Raw genomic sequence first — 22,991 nt, forward strand, 5'->3', positions numbered from 1 at the left:
TAGCCCTGGGGACGACCCTGAGCTCATGCCCTGCCTTTTCCCACCTCTGAGTATCTCAGTCGTGGGGCTTTACACATCCCACCCCTCCACCCACCTTCCCTCCTCCTTAGTGCAGGGGTGGTGCTGAGGGCTCCGTGCTCGGGTGTCCTGCTCCAGAGGGCTCCGAGTTTTGGTGCCAAAACATCTGTTACAGAGTTAGTGAAGAGCTTTGGGATCTTTGGGAAGGGAAATGAATCCCCCTCGATCAATCAGAGCCATCAAGCAGAAGGAAATCCTGCTGAGTGCTGCTGAATCCTGTTTGCTTGTCACAGTGGTAGGGAAAAAGCCTGTGTGATGTTAAGGGAACTTCAGAAAGGAAAAACTTGAAATGCTTGAATTTTTCTTGCCTCTTCCCCACTCCCTCCTCCCCCCCCCCCCCCCAAAAAAATATTTCTTTTAAGGGAAAGCATAACCTGAAAAAAAAGTGCAATTGGTTTTGATAGTAAAGCCCATCAGAAACAGATCACAAAAGCCCTTTGCAGCAAAGCAGAAATCCCAGTGCTCAGGCAGCAGGAAGGGTGAAAAGGTGACAAGGTGACAAGCCACGTGGCCTTGGGATGGGCGAGAAGGGATGAAGCAGGACAAGAAACCCTGCACTAACGAGACGGCACCGAAGAGGAGAGCAGCGTGGCGCGTCCATCTGCTGTTTGGAGGAGAAAAGCAACGCAGCGTTCCTCTGGCCGCGCACCCAGAGGGTGGAACCATCCACGAGGAAGGAGCAAACCCAGACCGGGTCCCTCCAGGCTGCCCCAGTGTGCAGGGGAGCGGCGCGGGGTGGGTGCAGGACTGATGTGACAGCCCCTGTTGCTGCAGATCAGGCCAGGTGACCCGTCTTTGGAGCAGAAATTTCGCCAAGCTCTGGTTCCTTGGCCAAAGGCGGCTGTTTTGCCTTCAACCGTACCAGAATCAATCACGGCATAAGACCCACGTGGGACGTTTGCCCAGATCCTTACCCAGATTGTCGTGCGCTTCGTTTTCCTCCTAACTGTAAATATGAAAACAGGGCTATTTGTATCTTTGACATTAATTGACTTCTCAAATTAATAACTCTTCTGTGTAACTAGGAACACAATTATTGCTTTGTTGTGCTGATAGCAGATATCCAGCTGGAAGGAATCGTTCCTACCAGCGAACTCGATTGTACTAATTAATCTGTACGAGCCTAACAGGAGGCGGGTCACGGTAACCTGTCCCTGGAGGTGCCTCCTCTGTTATTATCAACTGACGCTGTTGCAAAAACAGAGCTGATTGCATGAACAGAGCTGATTGCGGGCCGGTGCGTGCGCGCTCGTAACTTCCAGGAAGGAGTGATGAGGATGATCGCGGCGCTGGGACGGGGGGTACCCAGCTGCTGGGAAATGGCTCCACGCTGGCTCAGACACGGCCCCCCCCGCCAAGCCCCGGAGCCAGGAGGCTGAGCACGATGCGCTCTTCTTGCAAAGCGTGGTGACAACCTGCCCCGCTTTCCATACCCGTAGTTTTGTCTGCTCAGACCAAGAAACCTTTGCGAGAAGAGGTGTTTTCTAATGCTCGCAGCCCTCACGCCCATCCCCGTACCCAACAGCCCCCCGCAGCAACTCTGCTGGGTGCAGACCCCATCGTTCTGTGGTGAACGGGACCCACCGAACGCAACACAGTGAGCAACGAGCCTCGCTGCTGCCCGGTACGGTTGTGCTCGGGGTCCTGCTCATTGCTCCCTGCAGTATCTTGCTAGAACTCTCCAGGGGAGGCTTGGGACTGCCTCGGCAGGCAGGGAGCCCCACGCGCCGCCTTCACCCTGCGGCTGCCGCAGTTGCAACTGATGCATTTGCTCCCCCCTGTGATGGCTTCATCAGTGCCGAACAGCCCCTCGACCACTTGTGCTTTGAGCTCGCTGCGGCCAGTGGAGGGGTACTGAAGACCCCGACTAGTGGCAATGATCCCACCCCCTCAAGGAGAATGTCCCACTCAAGGAGAACCCATATACCCCATGTCTCCAGCCCAGGCAGCTCCGCTGTGGCCCCCCCTTGAGCTCTGCTCCCCGCTGCCGGTGTTGGGGAGTATTACGACGGCTGCTGAAGGGTTACACGGAGACGGCAATAAAGTTGTATTGTTCAAGCCATAAAAGAGTATGCAAAAAAAAAAAAAATTAAAAAGAAAAAGGAATTTTCCCATAATAGACTTTTCACTCGGCGCGCTTTGCTCGTTATGTCCCCAAACAGATGGCTCCGCCAGCTCGGTGCCAGGCCTCTTAATCCACTCCAAAGCACCAATGAATCTCTGACCGAGGACTTGCTGCATGCAGCAAAACGTAGCAGACGGCCCAACGTGGAGGCAATTGGAGCCTCTCAACGTGTAACAACATCATCAAGGCAAGAGCGGCACCCGGGAGCCGTCGGAGCTGGGATGCCGGGAAGAGCATCGCGCCGCAGCAGGGCTCTACTGCTCCGCGGGGAGCGGGGGCCCTGCCTGGCTCCAGCCATCGCTCCCCCCGGCCGGAGCATGGCAGAGGCCATGGGGATGAGCTAGAACCACCCCCCAGCAGGGATTAACACGGGAGCAAACGGAACAGCCACCAGAACCCACCGCCAGAACAACCAGGTGCTCTTGGGTGACCTGGAGGAAATGGCTGGGAGCGGTGGGGACCGTGAGGAGCCCTGAGCGGAGGAGGGCTGGGGGGAGCTGAGGGTCACCCTTACCTGTACTGGGTGACAGCAGGGTTGGCCTTGGCGGAGCAGTGGAACTTCACAGTGTTATCCTCCAGGACTGGCTGCGGCTCCACGGACAAGTTTACCAGGGGTGGATCTGCAAAGAGACAGAGACAGGGCAATGAGCGACCCACGGACATGGCGCAGCATCCCCTTGCCGGGCTTCTGAGCTGTAAAAAAGCTCAGAAGCTTGCTTTTTTTTTCCCCAAAAGAGCAAAATTTGGCTGTTAAGAAAACAAGGCAAAGGGGCTGAGACTCCTTGATGCCATGACAGAATATTTGGGGCTTTGTAGGACAGGCTCATGTCACGCGTACCGCGCTCGTCTTGCAGGGCTTGAGTAAATAAGACAGAAAGGGGAGCCGCACACAGCGTTCGCTGCAGGATTTCACTTCAAAAATGTTAACGCCGGCTCTGATTCCCGTTTAAGGAAATAAACTTGCCTGCTTTGCTGGGTAATGATGATCTTTTGTCTATCTGCTAACTTGAAAGTGGCATTTCTGCTCTTTCATCAGCCTAATCATCTCTGCCAAATCCTTATTGGTGTCACAGGCCTTTCGGTTCTTCCAGCTGGTGCTCAGTTTCTCTTCTTCTTTTTACATGATAAGCATCTAAATGCTTTAGCAGCAAACAAAATTTAGGAGAGAACTGATGAAAGCAAGCGAGAAAAGGGTGCAATGTTTAGATGAGGAATAAGAATATTCAGAGTTGGTTTAATTTTTCATGAGGTCTGAGAGTGGGTGTTAGACCTCCAGCTTCAGGTTTGAAGGATGGAACCTCATTTGAGGGAAAACACAGGAAGAAATGGCCTGGTGGAGAGGTTTTCTAGGTGCCTGAAAAACCAGCTGTCCCACTGCAGACCGCGTTGGGGCTGTGGAGAGGAGCCGAGGGCAGCTCATCCATCCAGCTGAGGGGGTCTCCTGCCCTTCAGGTGGGAGTCTGACGCAGCACGTGCAAAAATACATCCGAAACCAGGACATGTTACGCGTTCACCCATACCTGCTGCCTCTTTCCTCCTCCTAAATATCTCAGCAACATCCTTCCCAGCTGGGAAATGGGGAAAGGCTGCAGCTGAGCAGCTACCCTCCCGCTCAGTGCCCAAGCAGATGGGAGGGTGAAGCTGCTGGGTGCCCACCAGCCCCGGGGACCTCCCTGAGCATCCCGTGCGGGTGGGCACCCGGGATTCACGCTGGGATGCTGTGAAGCCACGGCTCTAACGCAAGCCCAAGGAGCGTCGTTGTGTTTAATGGAGATGAAAGCTTCTCTTCTGGCTTCTCCCTCCACCACACATGAGTCTGGGTCCTGCTGGAGAGACCTGCTGGAGAGAGGGTGTGGGCTTGAGGGTATGGGCTCCGAGTGGATATACGGATGCGAGACCAGCTCACCTGCCACCTCTCCCCTGGGTACCACTTTGCAGGGTGAAACCTCACCCGGATGAGGAGCTGAGGAGGAAAAAGTGATGCTGCCTGCAAAGGCGTGGGAAGGGTGGGCAGAGGCAGAGCTGCAGGGGACGAGAGGAAAGCAGAAAGCCCGTCGGCGCGCCGAGGGAGCAGGACAGCATCCAACGCAACCCTGTGTGACTCCAGCCTGTCCCTCCCCGCTGGGTGTGGGATGGGTTGGGATCATCCCTGCATGGGGAGCCTTGGAGGTGGCCTGGGCGGTGACCTTGGCCGGGTGGGTGGGATGGGGCAAGGCAGTGGGCTGCCTCCTCCTCCACCACGTCCCCACCTCATCACACCCGGTGGCATTTACCCAGCCCGAGCCCCGCTTTGTTGCGAGCAAAGCCACCTGCCTTCTTGATGGGAAATTATGACGGGGAAATTATAGGTATTTTCAATTTACCCTAATTTCATTTTAAAATGTGCAATTCAAATGACAATAAAGATGGGCGCAGTTGGGAATATAAATGAGCTTCCCTCACCTAACAGCCCAGAGATATATAGTGGGCTCCTAATTCATTTGCAGGCATCCTGACACTTCCCTATTGTTATACAACAACAGCTAATCACCTTCCTTTGTTAAGTATGAATCACACTTCTCTTTAGTAGCTTCCCCATTGTTTGATGGTTTAGTAGCTGTGCCTACGATTTACAGAGGAGCCTCTTTGTATTAAAAGGAGCCCAGTTCCCTCCTGCACTCAAAATAAAAAAAAATAATAATAAAAAAAAAGATTAAAAAAGAAGAAGAATAAAAAAAAAAGAAAAAAGAGCAAAGGAAATGAATTAAAGTCTTTGATCTTGCCTTTCACAAATGGGATTGGGCTTTCTAATATCGTGGTAGCTTCCCAGCGAGGCGGTGAGTGCTGCGGATAGTGTGGGTTTGTGTTTTGGGGTATTTTAAGGGGGGAAAAAAAAAAAAAAAAAAAAAGGAGACACAAATTGTAACTCGTCAGAATGTAATTCCACTCGGTTACAATTATAATTTCTGCCTGGCTTCTTGTAATTAATTTGAACGATGGAACCAGATAGAGCCAGCCTACAGGCGGCTGGGAGGAGAGCGTGCATGCAAATGCTCGCACGCCCAGGTACCGCGCATCCCTGCATCCCTGCATCCCTGCTCACACTGGGGGACCAGCATCGCTCCTCGAAGCCAGTGAGGCAACCTGAGCAACCCCTCCAATCCTGCTATTTTAAATTATCCCCTGGGAAATGATGGCCGGGGTCATGGGCTGAGCTCCGCGGGTGGCAGGCACCGTGCTGGCTCTCACACTGCCAGGTGCCGAGCCCTCTCCGCGCTCCTCTTGCCTCCGGACCCCCAAACAAGCCCCCCTCCAGCCTCCACCCCAAATCCAAAAGCATCCTGTGGGCTGAATGAGGAGAAAGGAGGAGATGGAAGCAGGTTAAGATGCTTCTTCAGCTCTGGGCTTTCACGTTCCTCAGTGGGAAGCACAAAAGGGAATTAAACACTCTGGTGCTACACAGATAAACGCAGCAGGAGACCCTCACCACCCTGCTCCACACACCTCCACTTTCCTCCTCCTCCTGCAAAAACACACAGATGCAGTCAAATCCCTTCTTGCCATGGGAAAAAAAAAAAAAAAAGAGGTGTAAAAATGAGCAACTGCACATGTGTGTTGCAGAGGCTCGGAGCAAATGGCTTTGGATAAGCAATAACCCTGCTCCTCCCCAGCCCGGCACGCTGGATGTGCATTGCCACAGAGCCACTGGGCTCTGGCAGTATAAATAGTTTATGGTATATCAAACTATTAAACATGATTTTAATCCCACTTGTGATGTTCGGCGCATAACTCGCAGGAGGGTGACTTTGATGTGGCTGGTGGAACGGAAATCACATTGAACAGATGTTCCAGCTGGAGTTGCTTAGTGTTTCCATTACAGATCCTGCTTTGGGTTTTTTTTTTTCTGTTTTTTTTTTTTTTTTAGTTAGTTCCTTCCCCCCCCCCCCCCCTTTTTTTTTTTTTCCCAAGAGGAGGGTTTTATGACTCAGCTATTTCATCGCTGCTAAGATGGTCAGGCAGTGCCGGCGGGAGATTGATGGGAGCCAAACTTCAGCTCTGCATCAGCTGAAAGAGGATGTTCTTTCCCACCACACACATACAGCCTGCCCAGGAAAGAATCCCCACCCTGGCGTTTCTTTGCTGCCTGTGAGCATTTTTGATGTTCTTTTGAGTGGCAAAAGAAAACGAATGCAGGAGGAGTGATTTACCAGGCTGGCTGCTTCCTGGGAGGGATTATTTTTGGTTCCCTGGGATTATTTTGCAAGGCCGTCTCTTTCAAACCGTGCAGCTGGGCGATGTTTGCTACGGTGTGAACAGCGGAGGTGGAGATGCGCCGGCTCCAGGGTGGGATGCAGCACGTTGTGCCAGGCTGGGCAAAGCTCACCAGCCAGCAACTGCTGCCTCTGTCCTTATTCTTGCAGAAACCACTTTTTTTTTTTTTTTTTTTTTCTTCCCCAAGATGCTGCTTCTGTGCTAGATGTTGGAAGAAGACCCACGGGAAGGGCCTCCCTTCATCACCGGGGTGATGCAGAGGGGTACCCAGCCTACTTGCCTTTGCCCAGGGCAGCTCCTCCAGAGAAACAAGTGGCCCAGATCATTTGTTTTCTTAAGAAAAGTACTTTCAGCTCTTCACAAAGTGAAAGCAGCCAGTTGCCAGGTTGGGAGTGAAACCAAACGGGCTGGGCAGCAGCTAGAGCAGCTCTTGTATCCCAGATGAAGCCCACCCCACCGCAGGCTGGTGAATCCATCTGGGTATTTTCCTATCCCTCCATCACCCATCCAGCACAGGGAAACTGATATCCTCATTAGACCCCATTAAGAACAGCATATTTTTAATAGCTGGATCGGATATTATTATTATTATTACTTTCACAGCATGGAGTATTTAATGGCTCGGAGTGGAAATTGGTGTTCTTTATTGGGTCTTTCTCTTTCCAAAGCAGATCCCACCAGGCTCAGGGATTCAGCTCACGTCTCCTGCCCCACACTGTACAGCGCAGCGTAATGATGTCTCCGGCTTGGCGTTGCTTGTGAGAATGTGTGCGCGTCTTCAGCTATTGTAACTGTTTGCCGGCTGTGAAATAACCCATGCTATTATCTCATTTTATCTGGCCGGTTCTGTCAGGACATGCTATCCAGCGACCCAAGAGCCTGTTAATCTTCCTGCAGCAAAAGCTGGAAGTCTTAAATGGTGAATTTTCTGCTGTGCTCGAGTTTGTTCAGCCAGTTTTAATTGGACTCTGGAAAGCAGCTGGCATGCTAATATTGAACACCCTGCATTTGCAAATTGTTGGTAAATACAGCTGCAGGAATTGTGTGTGCAAATGAAGAGAGGTCTGGAGGGAGGTCAGGATGAGCCTGAGAGCAACAGCTATTGCAGAGGAGGAGGAGGAGGAGGGAAGAGATCTGTGAAACGTGAATTTTTGAGGAAGGAAGATTTTGCTTCACGGATTTACAGTAAAGGGTAAATGATATGGCTCTCAACACACACCTGCCCCCATCAGATGGTGATTGACGCTAGCTGCATTTCACGGGAGAGAGACTTCCCACCGATTAGGTGTCTAACACGCTATCTTGGTGGAGAACAATACAAAAAACTTATTGTCAAACAGCCTGTAAGGCTGGAAACAAGCCGTTTTGTACCAGAAATCGTAATGGGCCTTATCTCTGCTACTGGCCATGTCCAGAGATGCTGCTTGCCCAGCCAGATCCATCTGGGATCCATCCCTGCTCCAGGGACCCTGCAGCTGGGCCACGTGTGATGCCCACTGGCCACCCGGAGCACGGCACCTGGGGCTGCTTTGGCTCAAAACCACGGACACAGGACACAGGAGCTGGTAAGCTGCCTGTCCCTGTGGATGTTCCCGTCTCTAACTTCACTGTATCAATGTACCAGTAAATCCCAGTAAAGAGAAACCCCCACATCCCGGCATCCCGCTCCTGACTGCAGTCCGAGCCACGCCAGCAGCGATGGAGAGGGCTGGGGTCACACAGTACCCAGAGGTAGCTCCGCCGGCCGGGTACTCACGTTGGATATCAATGGTGACAGAGGTCTCCTTCCCACTGGGAATGGCTTTGTTGGTGGCGCGGCAGACGATGCTCTCCCCGTTCTCAATGTCGGAGGGGGCGATGAAAAGGGTGCTCATGATGCTCTCCCTCTTGCCGTCACGGAGAAGTGTCTGTGGGGTGGGAAACAGGGATGAGAAAAGGCAGTTTCCTACAGGAGAGGGGCCCCTTTCCCTGGCCAGGAGTCACGCCAGGCTCTGCCCACACGCAGCTACCCCTCACTCACGCAGTTCCACAGCCAAGCAGCGCTCCCTGCCATTGTAACAATTATTATTGTCCCTTTTTTTTTTTTTTTTTTTTTTTTCTCCCTGCAAAAATAACAATTCCCTTCTCCAGCTGGAATCTGCCTAGAAGCCTTAGGGGAATAGCCCCGACAAATTTCACTGCATTTCCCTGGGAATTGGGCACTTAACTCCCATCCGCTTCCCTCCAGCCCTGCTGTGCCTAGACCTGGGAATTGCAGCTCCAGGGAGATACAGGGCACCCACCGTCCCAGGGAAGAGGGACAGGCGGAGCAAGCGGCTTCTGGAATCTGCTGTCCCCTTCCGCACCTACACCAGGCGAGCGCAAAAAGCCGCCCGGGCCACTTCACGTAGCAATGAGTGGTGATGCCGGCTGCCAGCAGCACGGGGCTGACCCCGGCCATGGGTCCCTGGCTGCTGGGCAGTGGTCCAGCCCAGCCCGTGGTAAATCATCACCACTCTGGCTCGCCTCATGCTGGTGATCACCGTGATGGGGACCTGAGGGTGACGGAGATCCCAAACCTCGCGCCTGGTACAGCGGTGGTTAACCGGCTCTATCTGTTCAGCCTTGGCACCTTGTTTCTTCTGTGGATTTATCTGACTGATTTCCAGCTGTGGGGCCCTGCCATGCCTTTATCAGTGCTGCCTTATCAAACTCATAATCCTCCTGCACTTTCTTACAGACCATGGTCATGTCACCCTTAGCCCTGCCTTTGGTACACTAAACCCATCAAGCCCTCGGAGGCTCTCGAGGTGTCGCACCGTTTTCAACCTTTTAATCATTCTCTGGGCTTTCCTCTGACCTCTCTCCCCTTTATCAACACCCTCCGGGAACCAGAAAGGCCAGAAACAGCTTTTCCCAACCGTTGATAACAGCGATAAATATCTATGGATACACCCATCCCGTAACTACGGATTTCAGACCTCGCCAGGTGGGTTTTCTCTCCAAGTCCGTATCCTTCACATTTCCTCCTCACAATGCAAAGCAAATGCTTTATTGAATTAAGAACACGTGGCAGGAAGACTAATGCTCTCGCCACCTGGGCTCACGGTGACAGTGCTCACGCGTACGGGCTTGTGCCTCTCAGGCACGCTCGACCAGCAACGATGCTCAGAAATTGTCATCACCATCAGCCCAGAAGCTGGGGAGAAGCAGGAACGAGACCCCTTTATTAGTGATTGTCAGGGCCCGGCTGCACCAGCAGGACTTAATTTCCCTGACAAACCTCACCCCGGGACTCTGCCCAAGGGCTCTCCATCCATAGGTCCAGAAGCTGTATTTAAGCTCTGGCTCCAGCTCCAGCTCTGCTTTAGGTGGGGTGATGTGGGCTGGATTTCCTGGCTTGACTTCAGAGCTGCCTCATTGCTGTAGATGTTCTGGAGCTTTCTGTGCTGTGGGTGACCCTTCTCCAACCACCAAACCTGCTCTGCTCCTCTCATGCTGTGCGCTTGGAGCTAAGGATGCTGCCCTGTGCTTGCTTTATTGTCACCCTGTGCACCCTTCCCCTGCAGAACAGCACCACTTTTGGTGCTGAGGAGGTGCTGAGCCCTCAGTCTGCACAGGACCTTTCCCCCACAGTGCTCCTGAGCTTTGGGTTTGCTCCAAATCCTGCAGGATCCTGCTATGGCTATAGGGACCACGGTAGGGATGGGGGGGTGGTGGTGTCAGTCAGTTGTGGCTATTCTGTACTGCCTGGCTGTGATTGCGGGGTGGGGGCGGGGAGGGGGGGGTGGGGGGGCTGCATGTTAATCACTTGGTGGATTGGGAATTCAGAGAAACAAAGAAATTACCACTCAACAGAAATGGTTTTAGGCAATCAGTTACCTGAACAGGGTTTGTTTCTTGGTTGACTGGAATATCTGGCTCAAATGAGATCTGGGTTGAAGGCGCTTCAAAAAAAAAAGGTTTTTCAGCTCCCCCCCAGATCAAAACCTCCTGTTCCAAAAATACCCCAAACTGTTAGTTTTTCTGAAGGCTGTTTGTCTTTTTTTTTTAGAGGACAAGGTTAAGGCAGCCACAAAAATGATCCAACTGGGGGTTCCTGCATGTGTGGGGGCTGCGGTGCTTCAGGTGACAAGTGCTGGCTGCCCCCCCCCCCCCCCCCCCCGGAGCATCGCTTTGCCCTGCTTGTGGCAGGGATGCGCTTGTGGAAGAGGTCTCACGGAAAGCTCCAGTAAATCAGGAGGAACTGAGGTTCAGCCTCAGAAATGGAGGTTCTCCTGACTCTAGGAGGAGGAGAAGATGCTTCCTCCATGCAGAACAGGACTCCCCATCCCTGACAGCTGCTTAAAACACCATGGAAATCTCTGTGCTGCATGGAGATGGAGCTGCATCCACGGAAGTTTTTTTTTTTTTTTTTTTTGGTTGGAAATATTTGAAAGAAAAAGAAAGGAGGGGCGTGCTTCCCTGTTTGCTCCCCACTACTTGTGGGTCTGAAAGGGAAAGGGCTTAAACGTTGGCTCCCCAGGGCCAGGCCTGAGCGGTCTGCAGTGGAGGGGGAGGTTTGGGGTGAGCAGAGTAAGTTATAAACATCTGCATGTCAACGGCCTCGATTTTAATTAATTCCGCTTGATTTGAGAGAGGGAGAGGTCAGTTCTCGCTGGTTTTAATTAGCGCTGCCTCTTGCGGTGCACGCGGGGAGACGGGGCAGTTTCTGAGGAAGAAGCTCCGCTTTGGCTGGGATAACCCGTGCGCTCTGCAGAGCGATGGGGAGGAGGAGGAGGAGGAGGAGGAGGAGGAGGGGGAGGAAGATGATGCTTTGGCTCCTCTCCTTTTTCGAGCAGATCGGGATGTTGCTGGAACAAGGCTGGATGGAGGCTTCACAGTGGTGGCAGAGGGTGAAATGTTTATTAAAAGATCTTCAGGAGCTCGAGAGGAATGCCTTTGACTCCAGACTTTGAAGTTTGCTTGCATTACAAATGGCTGCAAACTGACCCATTTTATGTCTCAAATTTGGTTCTTTAGAAATTTTCATTAGAAATGTCAAGTGTTACTGAGTCTTTAGCACTTACCAGACATCAGGCATCTATAAACAGGAGAACGTGTGCGTACCCATTCTGAGTACGCTGCTGATTGCTCTTTGATGTTTTCCTTTATGACCCAATAAAAGCTTTCCGTTTAAATTAAAAAATACCAACAGCCCTGACAGTTTTTGATGAAAAATTGCAGCTAGAGGAGGGGACTTATGTCACTGCAACCGCATTTCGATCCAGAGCTTCTGCTACAGCCAAGGCCAGGTCAGTGCTGGCTCTGTGGTGCTGTCACCACACCCAGGTGGGATTTCTGGGGGGAGAAGTGGCAAAAGCTGTGAGAGGGGGACAAAAAACCAGCCGAATTCTGAGCAAAGCCCATTTTGGTGACTGTGTTTCTCACTCCCTCCTGACCGCTTTCCTCCCAGCCTCTCCATCGGGAAGGCTGTGTGGGGTGATGCAGGGTGAAAGCCTCAGCTCTGCAGAACTCAAGGTGCTGCCCCAGATGTTTTGGGGCTGTGTGAAGAGTGGTGTCAGGGCTGGGATGCTTTTCTGAAGCAAGGGAAGGGCACAGCCTTTGTCCCCAGCCCCATCCTGCCTCACCTTGGAGTAGGTGGCTCCGTTGATGACTTCTCCTTTCCGCATCCAGATGATGGAGGCTGCTGGCTTGGCATTGTCTGCGTGGCAGGTCAAGTTGAGGGGGTCTCCTGCTCTTAGGCTGATGATGGGCCCCCCCATAATGACAGGATCATCAGGAGGAACTGTAAGGAAACGGCAGAGAGGAGACAATGTCACTTGCTAGCCTTAAACCAACCTTCCTGGAGTTACCTGTGGGGTCTGGGCTGCCAGGACGGGGCTGTGACCCCTCAGAGCTCTGCAGCCGGCCTTGATGGGGCTGTGGCAGCGCTCAAACCCATCTGACCATGCTGTACAGCCGGCTGGATTTTTGCTGCTTGCATGAAAGCTGTGCCCCAGGTGCTGGATGACAGCAGCACAAACTGGCTGAAGTTCTAGGGGGGACACCAGCCTGAGCTTCGCAGCAATAGCTGCGTGCTCGAGCCCACGGGAGAGAAAACCACCAAGAGCTACTAAATATTCAGAAATACCTTTGGCTTAGGATGTCCCTGAGCTGCCAACTGTAGGAGGATGGTGAGTATGTGAAGGAATTATCCCTGCTGCTCTGGTCCTCCCCAGGTGACTACAGGTGGCTGCTGCTGGATGCAGGGTATGGGGCTGGGGGGGGCTTTGGTTTGACCCACGTTCTGATTACAGCTGGGAAGGCAGGTGAGGGTGATGCCCAGTGGAAGGGCGGGGAGCTGGGTTTGGACTGTTACCGATTGCACTCGGGTGGGGGGGAACAGCTTATTATGGGCATCAGGAGCGGGGTTTGCAGAGGCTTGCGTTTGAAGAGGGCTCCCTTGCCAGCCCTCTGGCGTGGGGGGCTGGAGGAACCTCTGAGCACTGCCTTGCTCTGCTTTGATTTCCCCGTTGCTTTCACTCATCCTCTGTGCTGCTCTCTCGCCGCACAAAAGGTTGCGAAACTCCTCTGGTTCAGCCAGACTTCCTTGTGCCACGGCGAGTCTTTTAAGCGTCTCCCTCTGTGAAAGCAGATTTTGCCAGGGGTGTCAAGGGAGACGTTTAAGATCTCAACCTTCCTTTGAAACCACCTCCGCCTGACAGCCCGTGTGAGGCTGCATCCTTATTACAGGCTGTGGCTTTGCTGGTATCACACAGCCCCTGGGCATCCCTGTTTTTTGTGCTGGGAAGCACGTCATGCCAAAGACAAGGAGGGATGGAAGCAGACGATGAGGGGCACCTGAGCATCACCTCCTCTTTTGTGACTTGCTCTCGAAGTCTGGCATCTCTAAACACCCCCAGCACGGTAAGAGGTGGGAAATTCGGCCGGGGAGAGGGACTGACCTTTCATCCTACAGAGGGGACCTTTCATCTCCACTGCCCATATCGGCTCTGCTCTAAGCAAGACCTGCTCTGAAGATGGAGAGGTCCGAACAGCTGTGTGACTAGCTCATCCCAACCAGATCCTTTGGGAAATCAAATGCTGGTCTTGCTACAGATAGACGTGCTGCCCACCCATCTCGTGGCCTGTTTCAGGAGCTCTAGGGACCAATGCAACATCGGGGAAACCAGCAGAAATGTAGAAGACTCCACGGAAAGGCATCCCTGCTGCAGCCCCAGCTGCCCAAGCAGAGGAGCTCACACCAGCAAAGGCTGCAGGAAGAAACTGGTGCTTCACCCAGTTCAGAAGCAGGTGGCAAAAGCCTCCTACCCTTCAGCATCCTCAGTGAGGGGACGCAGCTGGGGGAAACCTGCCAATCTTCCACCAAAGCGGAGCTGCTTTTGTTACACACACCCCCTCCCCGAGGCGGCTGGCACCGGGCTGAGCCACGCACAGCGAATGTCAAAGTTGGCCAAAGACCGCTCTGCAACCCCCGAGCGTGCCTCTGCTCCTGCTCCCGACCTGCCCCGGTGTTTTAGCTGGCCGAGAAATATTGAAAAAACTCCTCGCTGGCTCCTCCAGCGCTGGGCTGAATTCGGGAGATGGAAAGGGATTATGTTCCCTGACAATTCAAAGGTGGCTGCTCGCATCAGCACAGGATTTGTAGGCAAGGCAGATGTGCTGGTTGCACACAACACTGGTCACACACACATCTGCCAAATGCTGTGAGTAATGGGATTTTTCAGCTCAGTGGGTGGAACCCAGGGACTGGGGAAAAAAAGCTTTTCTACATGGATCCAAAATGTACTTTTTTTTTTTTTTTTTTTTTTCCCTGGCTACAAGAATGAAAAAAGAAGTTAAAATCTGTGGTTTGGGTTAGTTGAAATCTGTCAGCCCCTGAAATATGAAAATGTGGAAAATGCTGCTCCATTTTGATGCTATTAAGGAGGTATTTCTTTTCACTTTCAAAAGAAAACAGACCCCTCTTCATTGGATGGGTTTATACTGTTTTCAAAATACACCTGATATTTTTCAATAGGTTCCCCCCCCCCGAAGCTATTAACTAAATTTGACCTCCGCTTGTAAAACATTGGAAACATATCTTGTGGAGCAGGGAAAAAACGAACCCACAAGCCCTTCTCTGAAGAGCATCTTGGAATTAAATGGAGGGACTGTTTAATATTCCTGACTGATGCCTTGTAAATGGCTGGTCCCACTGATGGCTGAAGACTTTTTTTTTTCTTTTTTTTTGCAGCCACTGGCTTAACATCACCCCCTCAAAGCGGTTCAGCCTGTCTCTTAGAAACCTAGGGGATGTCACGGGACAGGGGATAACCTAATGCAGGCAAACACGGAGCCACTTGTCTTCCCTGTGCCAGAAATCCTTGTTTTCTAACCTACTGTTTTGCTCCTGTTTTCTCCTCTATCAGATCAGCAGCAAGATGTGGGGAGCTGCTAAAGGAGAGGAGGAGGAGAGGGTACGGGTCCTGATTACGTCTTCCCAAGTAAGTGGTTACCATCCCCCAGTTATTCCCATAGCCATGAACTGGTGATGGTCTCCAGCCTCACTGACGGGGGGGATCTGGCTGGGAGGAGAGGGTCTGATGGATGGGAAGTGGTGATGAATCAACTGCAAAACGAAGGATGGATGCATTCCTTCCCCATTCAAACTCCAGCCTGGGGAAGGAGGAGGAGGAGGAGGAGGAGGAAGGGAAGAATGAAGGATAAAAAGTGGAGAAAGAAGAAGGAAGGGAAAGCACGAAGCCAGCAGCACACAGCTGTGATCTGTTATTCATCCCTGTGCTCCCAGGATTGGTTACTGATAGAAGGCACCACTACAGGATCCGGCCTCCTAATTTTTAATCATGTAGACGCAGAAGTGCTAGCCTTTCTGATTAACACAGGGATATAAATAGGAAGGGTTGTTTGGGGTTGGGGTGGGTGGTTTATTCCTGAGAGCAAAGAAAATGGAATTAACCTTTATGTGCCCGGAAGGTTTAGAAAGAGAACGGATGAGAAGGGATCCGTGATGGCTCAAGCCCACAAGAATATGAACAAGCCGGAGGGATGGATGACACGTAGCTGCTTATGGAGTGGGAGCTGAGGCAGATTATCCCCAGATGGACATTGCACTGAGACCTGCTGGGGCGGGAGGTGCAATGCCCCAGTAGAAGGTCTCCCGGTCCTCCCAGTGCACCCACAACCTCAGCTGGAGAACTGTTCTTCACCGCGGACAAACTTTGCAAAGAAAGGATGACAAGCTGGCCCCCATCAAACCCCTGATGCGCTGTCAAAACAGGGCTGGCTGAATATTTTAAAACCAGCCTTGGCCAGGCATCCACCTGCTCTCCATAGCTGTGGGCTGCTTGGGTGAGGCAGGACAGCTGGGGGTCTCTGCTCCCTGCCCTTTGGGGCAAGCATGTTTTATAGCACATCAGCATAAAGAAATACAAATAAACGAGCGGTGCTCTTGGGCTGTGCATTCAGCAACTTCTTAAATTAGTTGGCTAGTTAAGAGGCTTTCCTGCCTACAGACCCACCCTGTAAGATTTCACTGTATGATTAATCAATGAGGCCACGCAGAATTATTTAGTGCTGAGCTAATACCCCAGGCTAACACTGCAGCCTTGGCTAAGAAATAACAGAGATGCCTCTAAACGCTCCCGGCAGCTGGACAGTGTTGTGGTGAGCAGACACAGCCTCAATTATTAGCAGTATGTATTGAGAGAACAGGATCCTCCAGGCAGCAGAGAGCTCCTGGAAGTGGAGAAAGCAAAAAGCCCTCCAGCCACCACTACTTCTTCCTAATTAAGGCTGACTGCCTTTTTTTTTTTTTTTTTTTTTTTTTTTTTTTAATTATTATTTTATTATTGTTGTGGCTGGTACCTCCTTGCTGCTGGGTTTGTGTAACCAATCTCCTCTTCTTGGGCTGGTGTTAAAGAGATTCAACCCCAAATGCTCGCCGGTGGGGACGGGCCACCCAGCTGCTGGGCTGGAGAGGCAGATGCTGAGCAGCCCCTGAGGATGCTCGGAGCCGTGTATCTGCCAGAAGCATGCGGCCGATGTCAGACCTGGCACAAGTGTCCCCCTGAGGAATGAGATCCCTTGGAGAAGGCGTTGCTGATGCCTTGGTCACCTTCCCTATGGGGTCTGTGGCACCTGAGGCTCTGAGCTCATCTTGCCTGTGTCTTAAGCAACAGTGACTAGAAGATGCTCTTGGTGATCGCAATGTGCTACAAACCATTGGAAGGCGCTCCCTAGCCCTGAAGCAGTGGGTCTAAGTGTAGACCAGAAGCATCCCCAGCCCTCCACCGCAGTTTGCTCACAGTATTTGGTGGGCCAGTTGCCTTCCAGTGAGCTGGCACTAGGTGAGAACGCCAGGCCCCATGGAGAGGACGAAGCCAAGTGGAACACGGGTATGTTTACTCCTGTATTTTGTCCCTGCAGTAAGGAAAGCACGGGGAGCCCCAGGGAGACAGCCTGGAGGGATTCAGCTGGCTGAGCTGACCCTCTCGTGCAGCCAGGGTGGATCTGGAAGCTTTGCTCTGGTGCAGCAAAGTGTTTGTGTATTCAGAGTCGCGTCGCAGGCTTGTCAAAGAGGCATGTTTGCTTCTTGTAGACAAGTCAAGCTTATGAGGGCATCACAGTACACTTGCTCTGGGTGACTGTAGCCAGGCACTGCCCTGATCTGCATACAGCTGCCTGCTGTGCGGAAGCTTTTGCAATAAAAACCCCTGCAAAGAGCGTTCTCCTTTGCAAATCCAGTCCCTGCTGCACGCTGGGGCGCCCCGAGTCCAGGTTTGCTGGCTGGTAAGGTGCTTGTGGAAGAGGCAGGATCCAACCTGCAGCCTCTGCGGTCTCCTCACCTTCCCAGGAAGATCCTGCCCTCCGAAAAGGAGCAGCCCCTTGCCCTCTGCAAGTGGTCACCGCAGCAAGACCAGTGGGACGCGACTTTGACAATAAGCTTGGTGTTAATGACGTCCAGCAAAATGATGAGTTAATTAGCTGCTGGATCATTTTCTGTGCCCTACTGGGGACTGGCTTGTCCTCTTCTCTGCTTGCTCGCTGCGGGGGGCTGCCTCCTCTTTGCAGGCAATGCCTGCCCCCCCGCCAGCCTGGGGGCTGCCTTGCAGAGGCCAGGGGTGTTGCTCTGCAAGATGCTTTTGAGATCTTGAGAGGGTTTGGCCAGACGCATGAATGTTGAACTCGTGGTTGGGATAGGCGCCGAGGCTGTGGAGCTGATCAAAGGAAAAGAGCAGCGTTCCCCCCAGGTGAGACCAGAAGAGATTGGCTTGTTTAATTTGGGAAAACGAAGAGAGACTGTGGCTGGCTGTGGTGAAAGAACTGGGGGAAGGCTGGGAGGAGACAAGGGGAAAAGCAGTAAAATCTGGACACTGGGGAAAGTTCTCTGTTTCATCAAGCATCTAGGACAACCTCCCAAGAAAAGGAAAAAGGGGCTAGGAAACAAACCTGCTTTTAGGATGGAGCTTGCTGCACTGGCTAAGAGAATCCCCTTACAGGGATTGCGTTCTCAGCAGCAGTTTTCCAGCAGACTGCCTGGGGTCTCGCCGTATTATTAAGCCTGAAGGCTACAAATTGTGAGGTCCTAAACCACTGCAGAGCAGCTTACAGCTTCATGAGTGTTTAGCTTTTCATTTATCAGGACTTTACACATTTAGGATTCAGATTTCCAGCTGCTCTTCCAAGCTAGGAAGGATATAAACAGGCTCTTAGGTTTTGTCCAACACTTTAAAGGCTGCGATTTCACTGTGTCTGACTGCTGTTATGGGTTATGGTTTTCAGGGCAGCGCTAACTGGAGACATGGCGAGGCTGTGGGGCTGGTTGACCTGAGCTCCGGAGGAAACCTAATCCTGGACCACAACTGCATCTCCCCCTCAACCACCCTGACGTGCGCCCATTCTACCTCTCTCCTTCCCCATACAATTAGGATTACAGCCCCTTTGCGGGTGAGGAGCTTTGGCAGGTGAGGGAAAAGGGACAGCACAGAGCAAGTGGTTGGAGCTTGGAAATGGGGTCAGGCGCAGGGCTGAGAGACCTGACTCCAACTCGTCGTGTTCCCCCCTCCAAGCATGACTGACCAGATTTTCCTTTGCATCCTACATCTGAAACCTGGAGACCATTTCTGTCTGCAGGCTGCTCAGCAGGGTGAGGCTCAGCTCTTCTGCAAGGAAAGCAATCAGCGAAGCTGCCTGTGACCTCCTTCCCTACAAAAGGCAGGCTGACAACAAAATCCAGTCAGTGACATGCACTGTCAATTTTCAGAGGCCACGCTGGCAACGGTGCCAGCTCTGGCATCGCTTCAAAGCGTGCAGCCCGTCCCCCCAGCAGCGTGCTGCCAGCCTCTGGCCCTGCTGAGATTGGTGTGGGATGCTCGGAGGATGCCTGCGTGACTGGCACCCTTCCTGCATCTCTCCCACGCCAAGCCCTGGCAGGATCACCCACCTGGGAAGGGTGGCAATGGGATGGGGCTCTTGGATGGTAATTGCGTGGTCCGTGCGATACAGAACTGCCCCAGAGCCCTTGCGTGGCCAGGGGTGGAGAGCAAAAGGAGGATGCAATGGCTAAAGTCCTCTTTTGTCTCTCTGTGTCCAGCCTGATGCTGCTGGAGCTCTGCTCTCCTCGCCGACCCAAGGGAGCTGAGCCTGGACAGCCTGAAAAATGCGGGGCAGCTGCGGGTGCCCTCAGAAAGGCGCCTGGCTGCCGCCGAGTGAAGGAGGAGAGGAAACAGATGCAGGCAAACAGCACAGCCTGGGGAAAACATGCTAAAAAATAAATCAAAAGAAACAAGGGGAGCACGGAGAAAAATAGTGATGAAAGTTTAAATAGCGCATCTCTCTCTCTGGGTCCTATTTGTCTTGTGGCACTTCAGTGTCTGTGTCTGGCTGGGTTGCCAGCAACGAGGCCACATCTCCATCCCAAGCGGACACAGCGACGCTGCGCTGGCAGCCAGGGGAGGGTGATGCTCAGCACCCACAGCCACCTGCACCCCCGTTTCCATCCTGTATGGTGCATGGACCCCTATATAAAGCAGCTCATGGGAAACAGCTAGGATTTCCTCATTTTTCCCTAATGATGCGTCTCTTGTTTTTCTCCAGCCACCAGAAGTTCCCCACGTTCTAGGTCTCTATGGGTCAGCAGGCTGGATTTCTCCAGTGGAACGGTGGCCTGCTGGTTTGACTCCTCAAACCCAGACGAGCCTTGCAGAGGTGGCTTCATTCAGCGGCACCAAAGCTCTGCCCGAACTCGCCAGCTCGGCTCCACTTTCCCACCCTCTACCCAGGAGGGGGTGATCACCCCCCCCAACCCCCTCTCCAGGTCATGGGGGTGACTGTCGCTGTAATATTCTTTGCTTTCTCAAGCTGAAGGGAAGGGGGTGCTGGTCCCAGAGTCTTTCCTAGGGAGTGTTTTAAGTATTTGATTTACATGTCAGATTGGATTTAAACCAACCTTCAAAGGTCTGAAATCCTTTGTGAGACCTGGCTCTGGGCAGCGTCCGTTTTTGGAGGAAACACGAGCAGATCTGACACAGGATAAGCGAGCATTTGTATTCTACTGAAAAGCCTTTTGTACGAGAGGAAGAAAAAGTTTTGGCAAAGCTCTCCAAGCTTCAATAAACAGCCAGATGCTGTGCATGCAGGCAGACAGGTAGCTGGCCAGGTATTGATTGTTTACTTGAAATGTTCTCTCTGCAAAAAGCAAGAAACTTAAAATTTCCTCTTCCAGTTGAAAGGGAAATGAAAGACAAGCCCAGCAAATCTATTGCATTTGCCAGTTCCTCATTTAATTCTCCCGATCAAGTCGGTGGTTGGATGGATCGTGTCAACAGCTATTGCCAAGCCCTAATTTGGGTCCTGAAGCCTTCGGAGCGAGCTGTTGTGCTTTGCTTGTGCCTCGGGTAAGTTGCCCTGGCTCTCCTTAAATCCAAGGGTATCGCTGACGATGGAGGAGAGGCAGATGTGTGACCTGTGGCAATCAAGAGCAACATCTCCAACGCTGCCTGCCAGGGGATGGTGGCAAGTCAGGGGAAAGCTTCCCAGACACAGCAGGAGGGATGGGATAGGAATGGAGGAAAAACTATCTGCCCAGATGGCCTCGTTACCCCTGCAATAATCAAGCTCATTAATACGGTCCCCTGTCACACCCGCTCCCGCAGGGAACTGCGTATCTCAAAGAGGGGAAACGGAGGCACAGACGAGACTGTGGTCTGCTGAAGTGGAAGTGAAGCCACCCTGAATCCCAGGCTTTCCCAGCTGGACCAGCCCCTTGTCCCTTCTCCTGTGCGAGCCCCAGTGCCCTGCCCTGAGAGCCACGACAATCCCATGCCGGGAGCAGGGCAGGACCCCCATCCACTTCGGAGGGAGGGCAGGGGGTTGCGCTTTGGGTATCCTGCACGGGCACGCAGGATTCCACAGATGCTGCAGCGTCTTCAGCGATTCCACCCTGGGCTCTGGTTTAAGACACTTGGGGGTGATGCTAAAACTAAACAGCACAGCCTTGTGCTAATCTCTCCCAGAACCAAGCACTGCTGGGCCTGAGAGGCGGCGGGCGGAGAGGAGGAGCAGGGACCTGGTATCCAGAGCGAGAAGGGCATCCCTTCCCACTGCTCAGGAAAAAACACCAGGAAAACCTCCCCATTTCCATCTACATCCCCAAGCCCCTGGGCACCAGGGAAGAGCCACACTGCATAAAGGTCCCCCAAGCCCACCTCTCGCTGTAGCCACAAACCACCTCCATCTCCAACACCCTCCCACAAACAGAAATACAAAGGGCTAAAGCAAAAGGCTGTGGCGTAGCCTGTCTCCATGCAACTGCTGGACGTGCCTGCACCTTCTCCTGGAAGGGGGAATAGGCAGGAAAATCATTATCTACCCAATGTAGGCCAGCACCCCCTGCCTCCTCCGCCTCCTCCCCCCCCTGCGCACACGGCTCCTGGGTGCAGACTGACAGATCAGAGAACGTAGGCGAAAAACGGAATTCATTATTTTTCCCATATGTCAGATATTTTCAAATTGTTTAAAAAAAAAAAAAAAAAGAGGATTATTACTGTTCATTATAAAAAAATAAAAAAAAAAAAAGAAAGGAAAAAAGGGAAGAAAGTATGCTCTGGAGCAAACCCCATGAGCTGGCCCCCTCCTTCAGCCAGCTGCTGCTGGTGGGAGCTGCTCTTAGATCTCATCTTCTGCAGGATGGGATGGGAGAAATCCTGCCTGCTCCTGCGAGGTTCAAAGACCCGAGCCTTACCTGAGCTCCGTCCCAGCCACGCTCGCCTATTACTGAGCGCAGGGTCCCTGCAAATGTATGGCGCTCCAGCAAATTGGAAATAAAAGCCTGCTGTGCACTCATCCTGCTGTGCTCATTGGGCACGGGTCCCTGGCACCCAGCTGCCGTTGGTCCCGTAGGAACCAGGAGGTACCACGGAAAGGTTGTGATGCAGAGCGCAGCGGGAAGAAATGGGGGACTGGGACTCCAAATCGTTACGATTAGGGGCTTGATTATCTGGATCCACCCCCAGCCTGCAAATGCCTTGACCTCTCTGAGCCAACACCTCTTCTGTTAATTAGCCACAGGTATGTGCTAGCCTAACAGCCAGTGCTGAGCCCTTACAGGGACAGGAGACCCGGCACACTTGAATTTCCCTTTACTGGGAAGCTTTACTGGGAGCCCATCGCACCAGCAAAGCACCTGATGTGTAAGGTAGGGAGCTGAATGGGGGAGGACTCATCCCTCTCCCTTGGTACCGAAAGCGGGGAGGGCATCGCCTCCCACTGCTCAGGAAGATCTCCCCGTCTCCGTCTAATTCCAGGGAAGACGGTGGGTGGGAGATCTCCCGCCCCCTCCCCAGCCCCCTGCAGGGTGAGGATGCGAGGGGAGGTTTTTGCTTTTTGAGCCTCGCTGCACCTCCAGCCTCCATCCTCTGGGCTCCTGCTTTGGTTTCAGGGGCAGAACAATAACAAGGCGCCTGCGTTTCCAGCTCGGTAGCGAATTGTCACTGTCGTGGCCCAGAGGCTCTGCCTGCCCCTCCCCGGGTGGCACTTCCCAGCCTTGTCCAGCTGGGATCTGCAGGTGCCTGGCCTCGGATGGCAGAGAGGAGCCCCCCCCTGCTCCCACCGGCACCAGGCACCCTGTCACTCCATGGAGAAATCACACCCATGCCTTGTCATGCCTAGACTGCAATTTGAATATTTTTTTTTTGCCTCCGAGGATTGATTTTATTTATTTATTTATTTTTAAAGCTGAAAAGATGGTGGGGTTTTTTTTGTTTTTTTTTTTTTTTTTCCCCCTCCTCTTTTCCTTCAGGCCACAGCTTTACCGTGTGCTCCCCTTTAAACCGTGCCCACCCCCCAAAGCAGCCGGCGATCACTGCTTTTCTCAGCTCTGGCTGGAGATGGAGGCAGAAATCCTGCATCTGGCTGCTGGGATTTGTCACCGAGGAAGCTGGGAACAGGAATGGGGGGAGAAAAGACAAGACCTTAGGTCAGGCTGGGAAAAAAATCCTCCCGGCACTGCCCGTGCCCGGGGTGGGAGCTGTTACTGCTGTTTCATGGATGCACA

The 22,991-nt window shown here is 52.7% G+C and overlaps 1 protein-coding gene across 2 annotated transcripts in view; it reads right to left on the reverse strand.

Moving 5' to 3' along the window:
* KIRREL3 (kirre like nephrin family adhesion molecule 3) overlaps positions 1–22,991 on the reverse strand; it is a 341,828-nt gene that overhangs the window by 47,603 nt on the left and 271,234 nt on the right. For both annotated transcript variants that reach the window (XM_040616226.1, XM_040616225.1), the window contains exons 5-7: positions 12,064–12,221; positions 8,211–8,361; positions 2,718–2,823 (exon numbers count right to left, since the gene is read on the reverse strand). In XM_040616226.1, coding sequence (XP_040472160.1) covers positions 2,718–2,823; positions 8,211–8,361; positions 12,064–12,221 — 415 coding nt within the window. The remainder of the gene's footprint in view (positions 1–2,717; positions 2,824–8,210; positions 8,362–12,063; positions 12,222–22,991) is intronic.

The sequence above is a fragment of the Falco naumanni genome, chromosome 16 (genome assembly GCF_017639655.2).
Source record: "Falco naumanni isolate bFalNau1 chromosome 16, bFalNau1.pat, whole genome shotgun sequence".
Classification (NCBI taxonomy): domain Eukaryota; kingdom Metazoa; phylum Chordata; class Aves; order Falconiformes; family Falconidae; genus Falco; species Falco naumanni.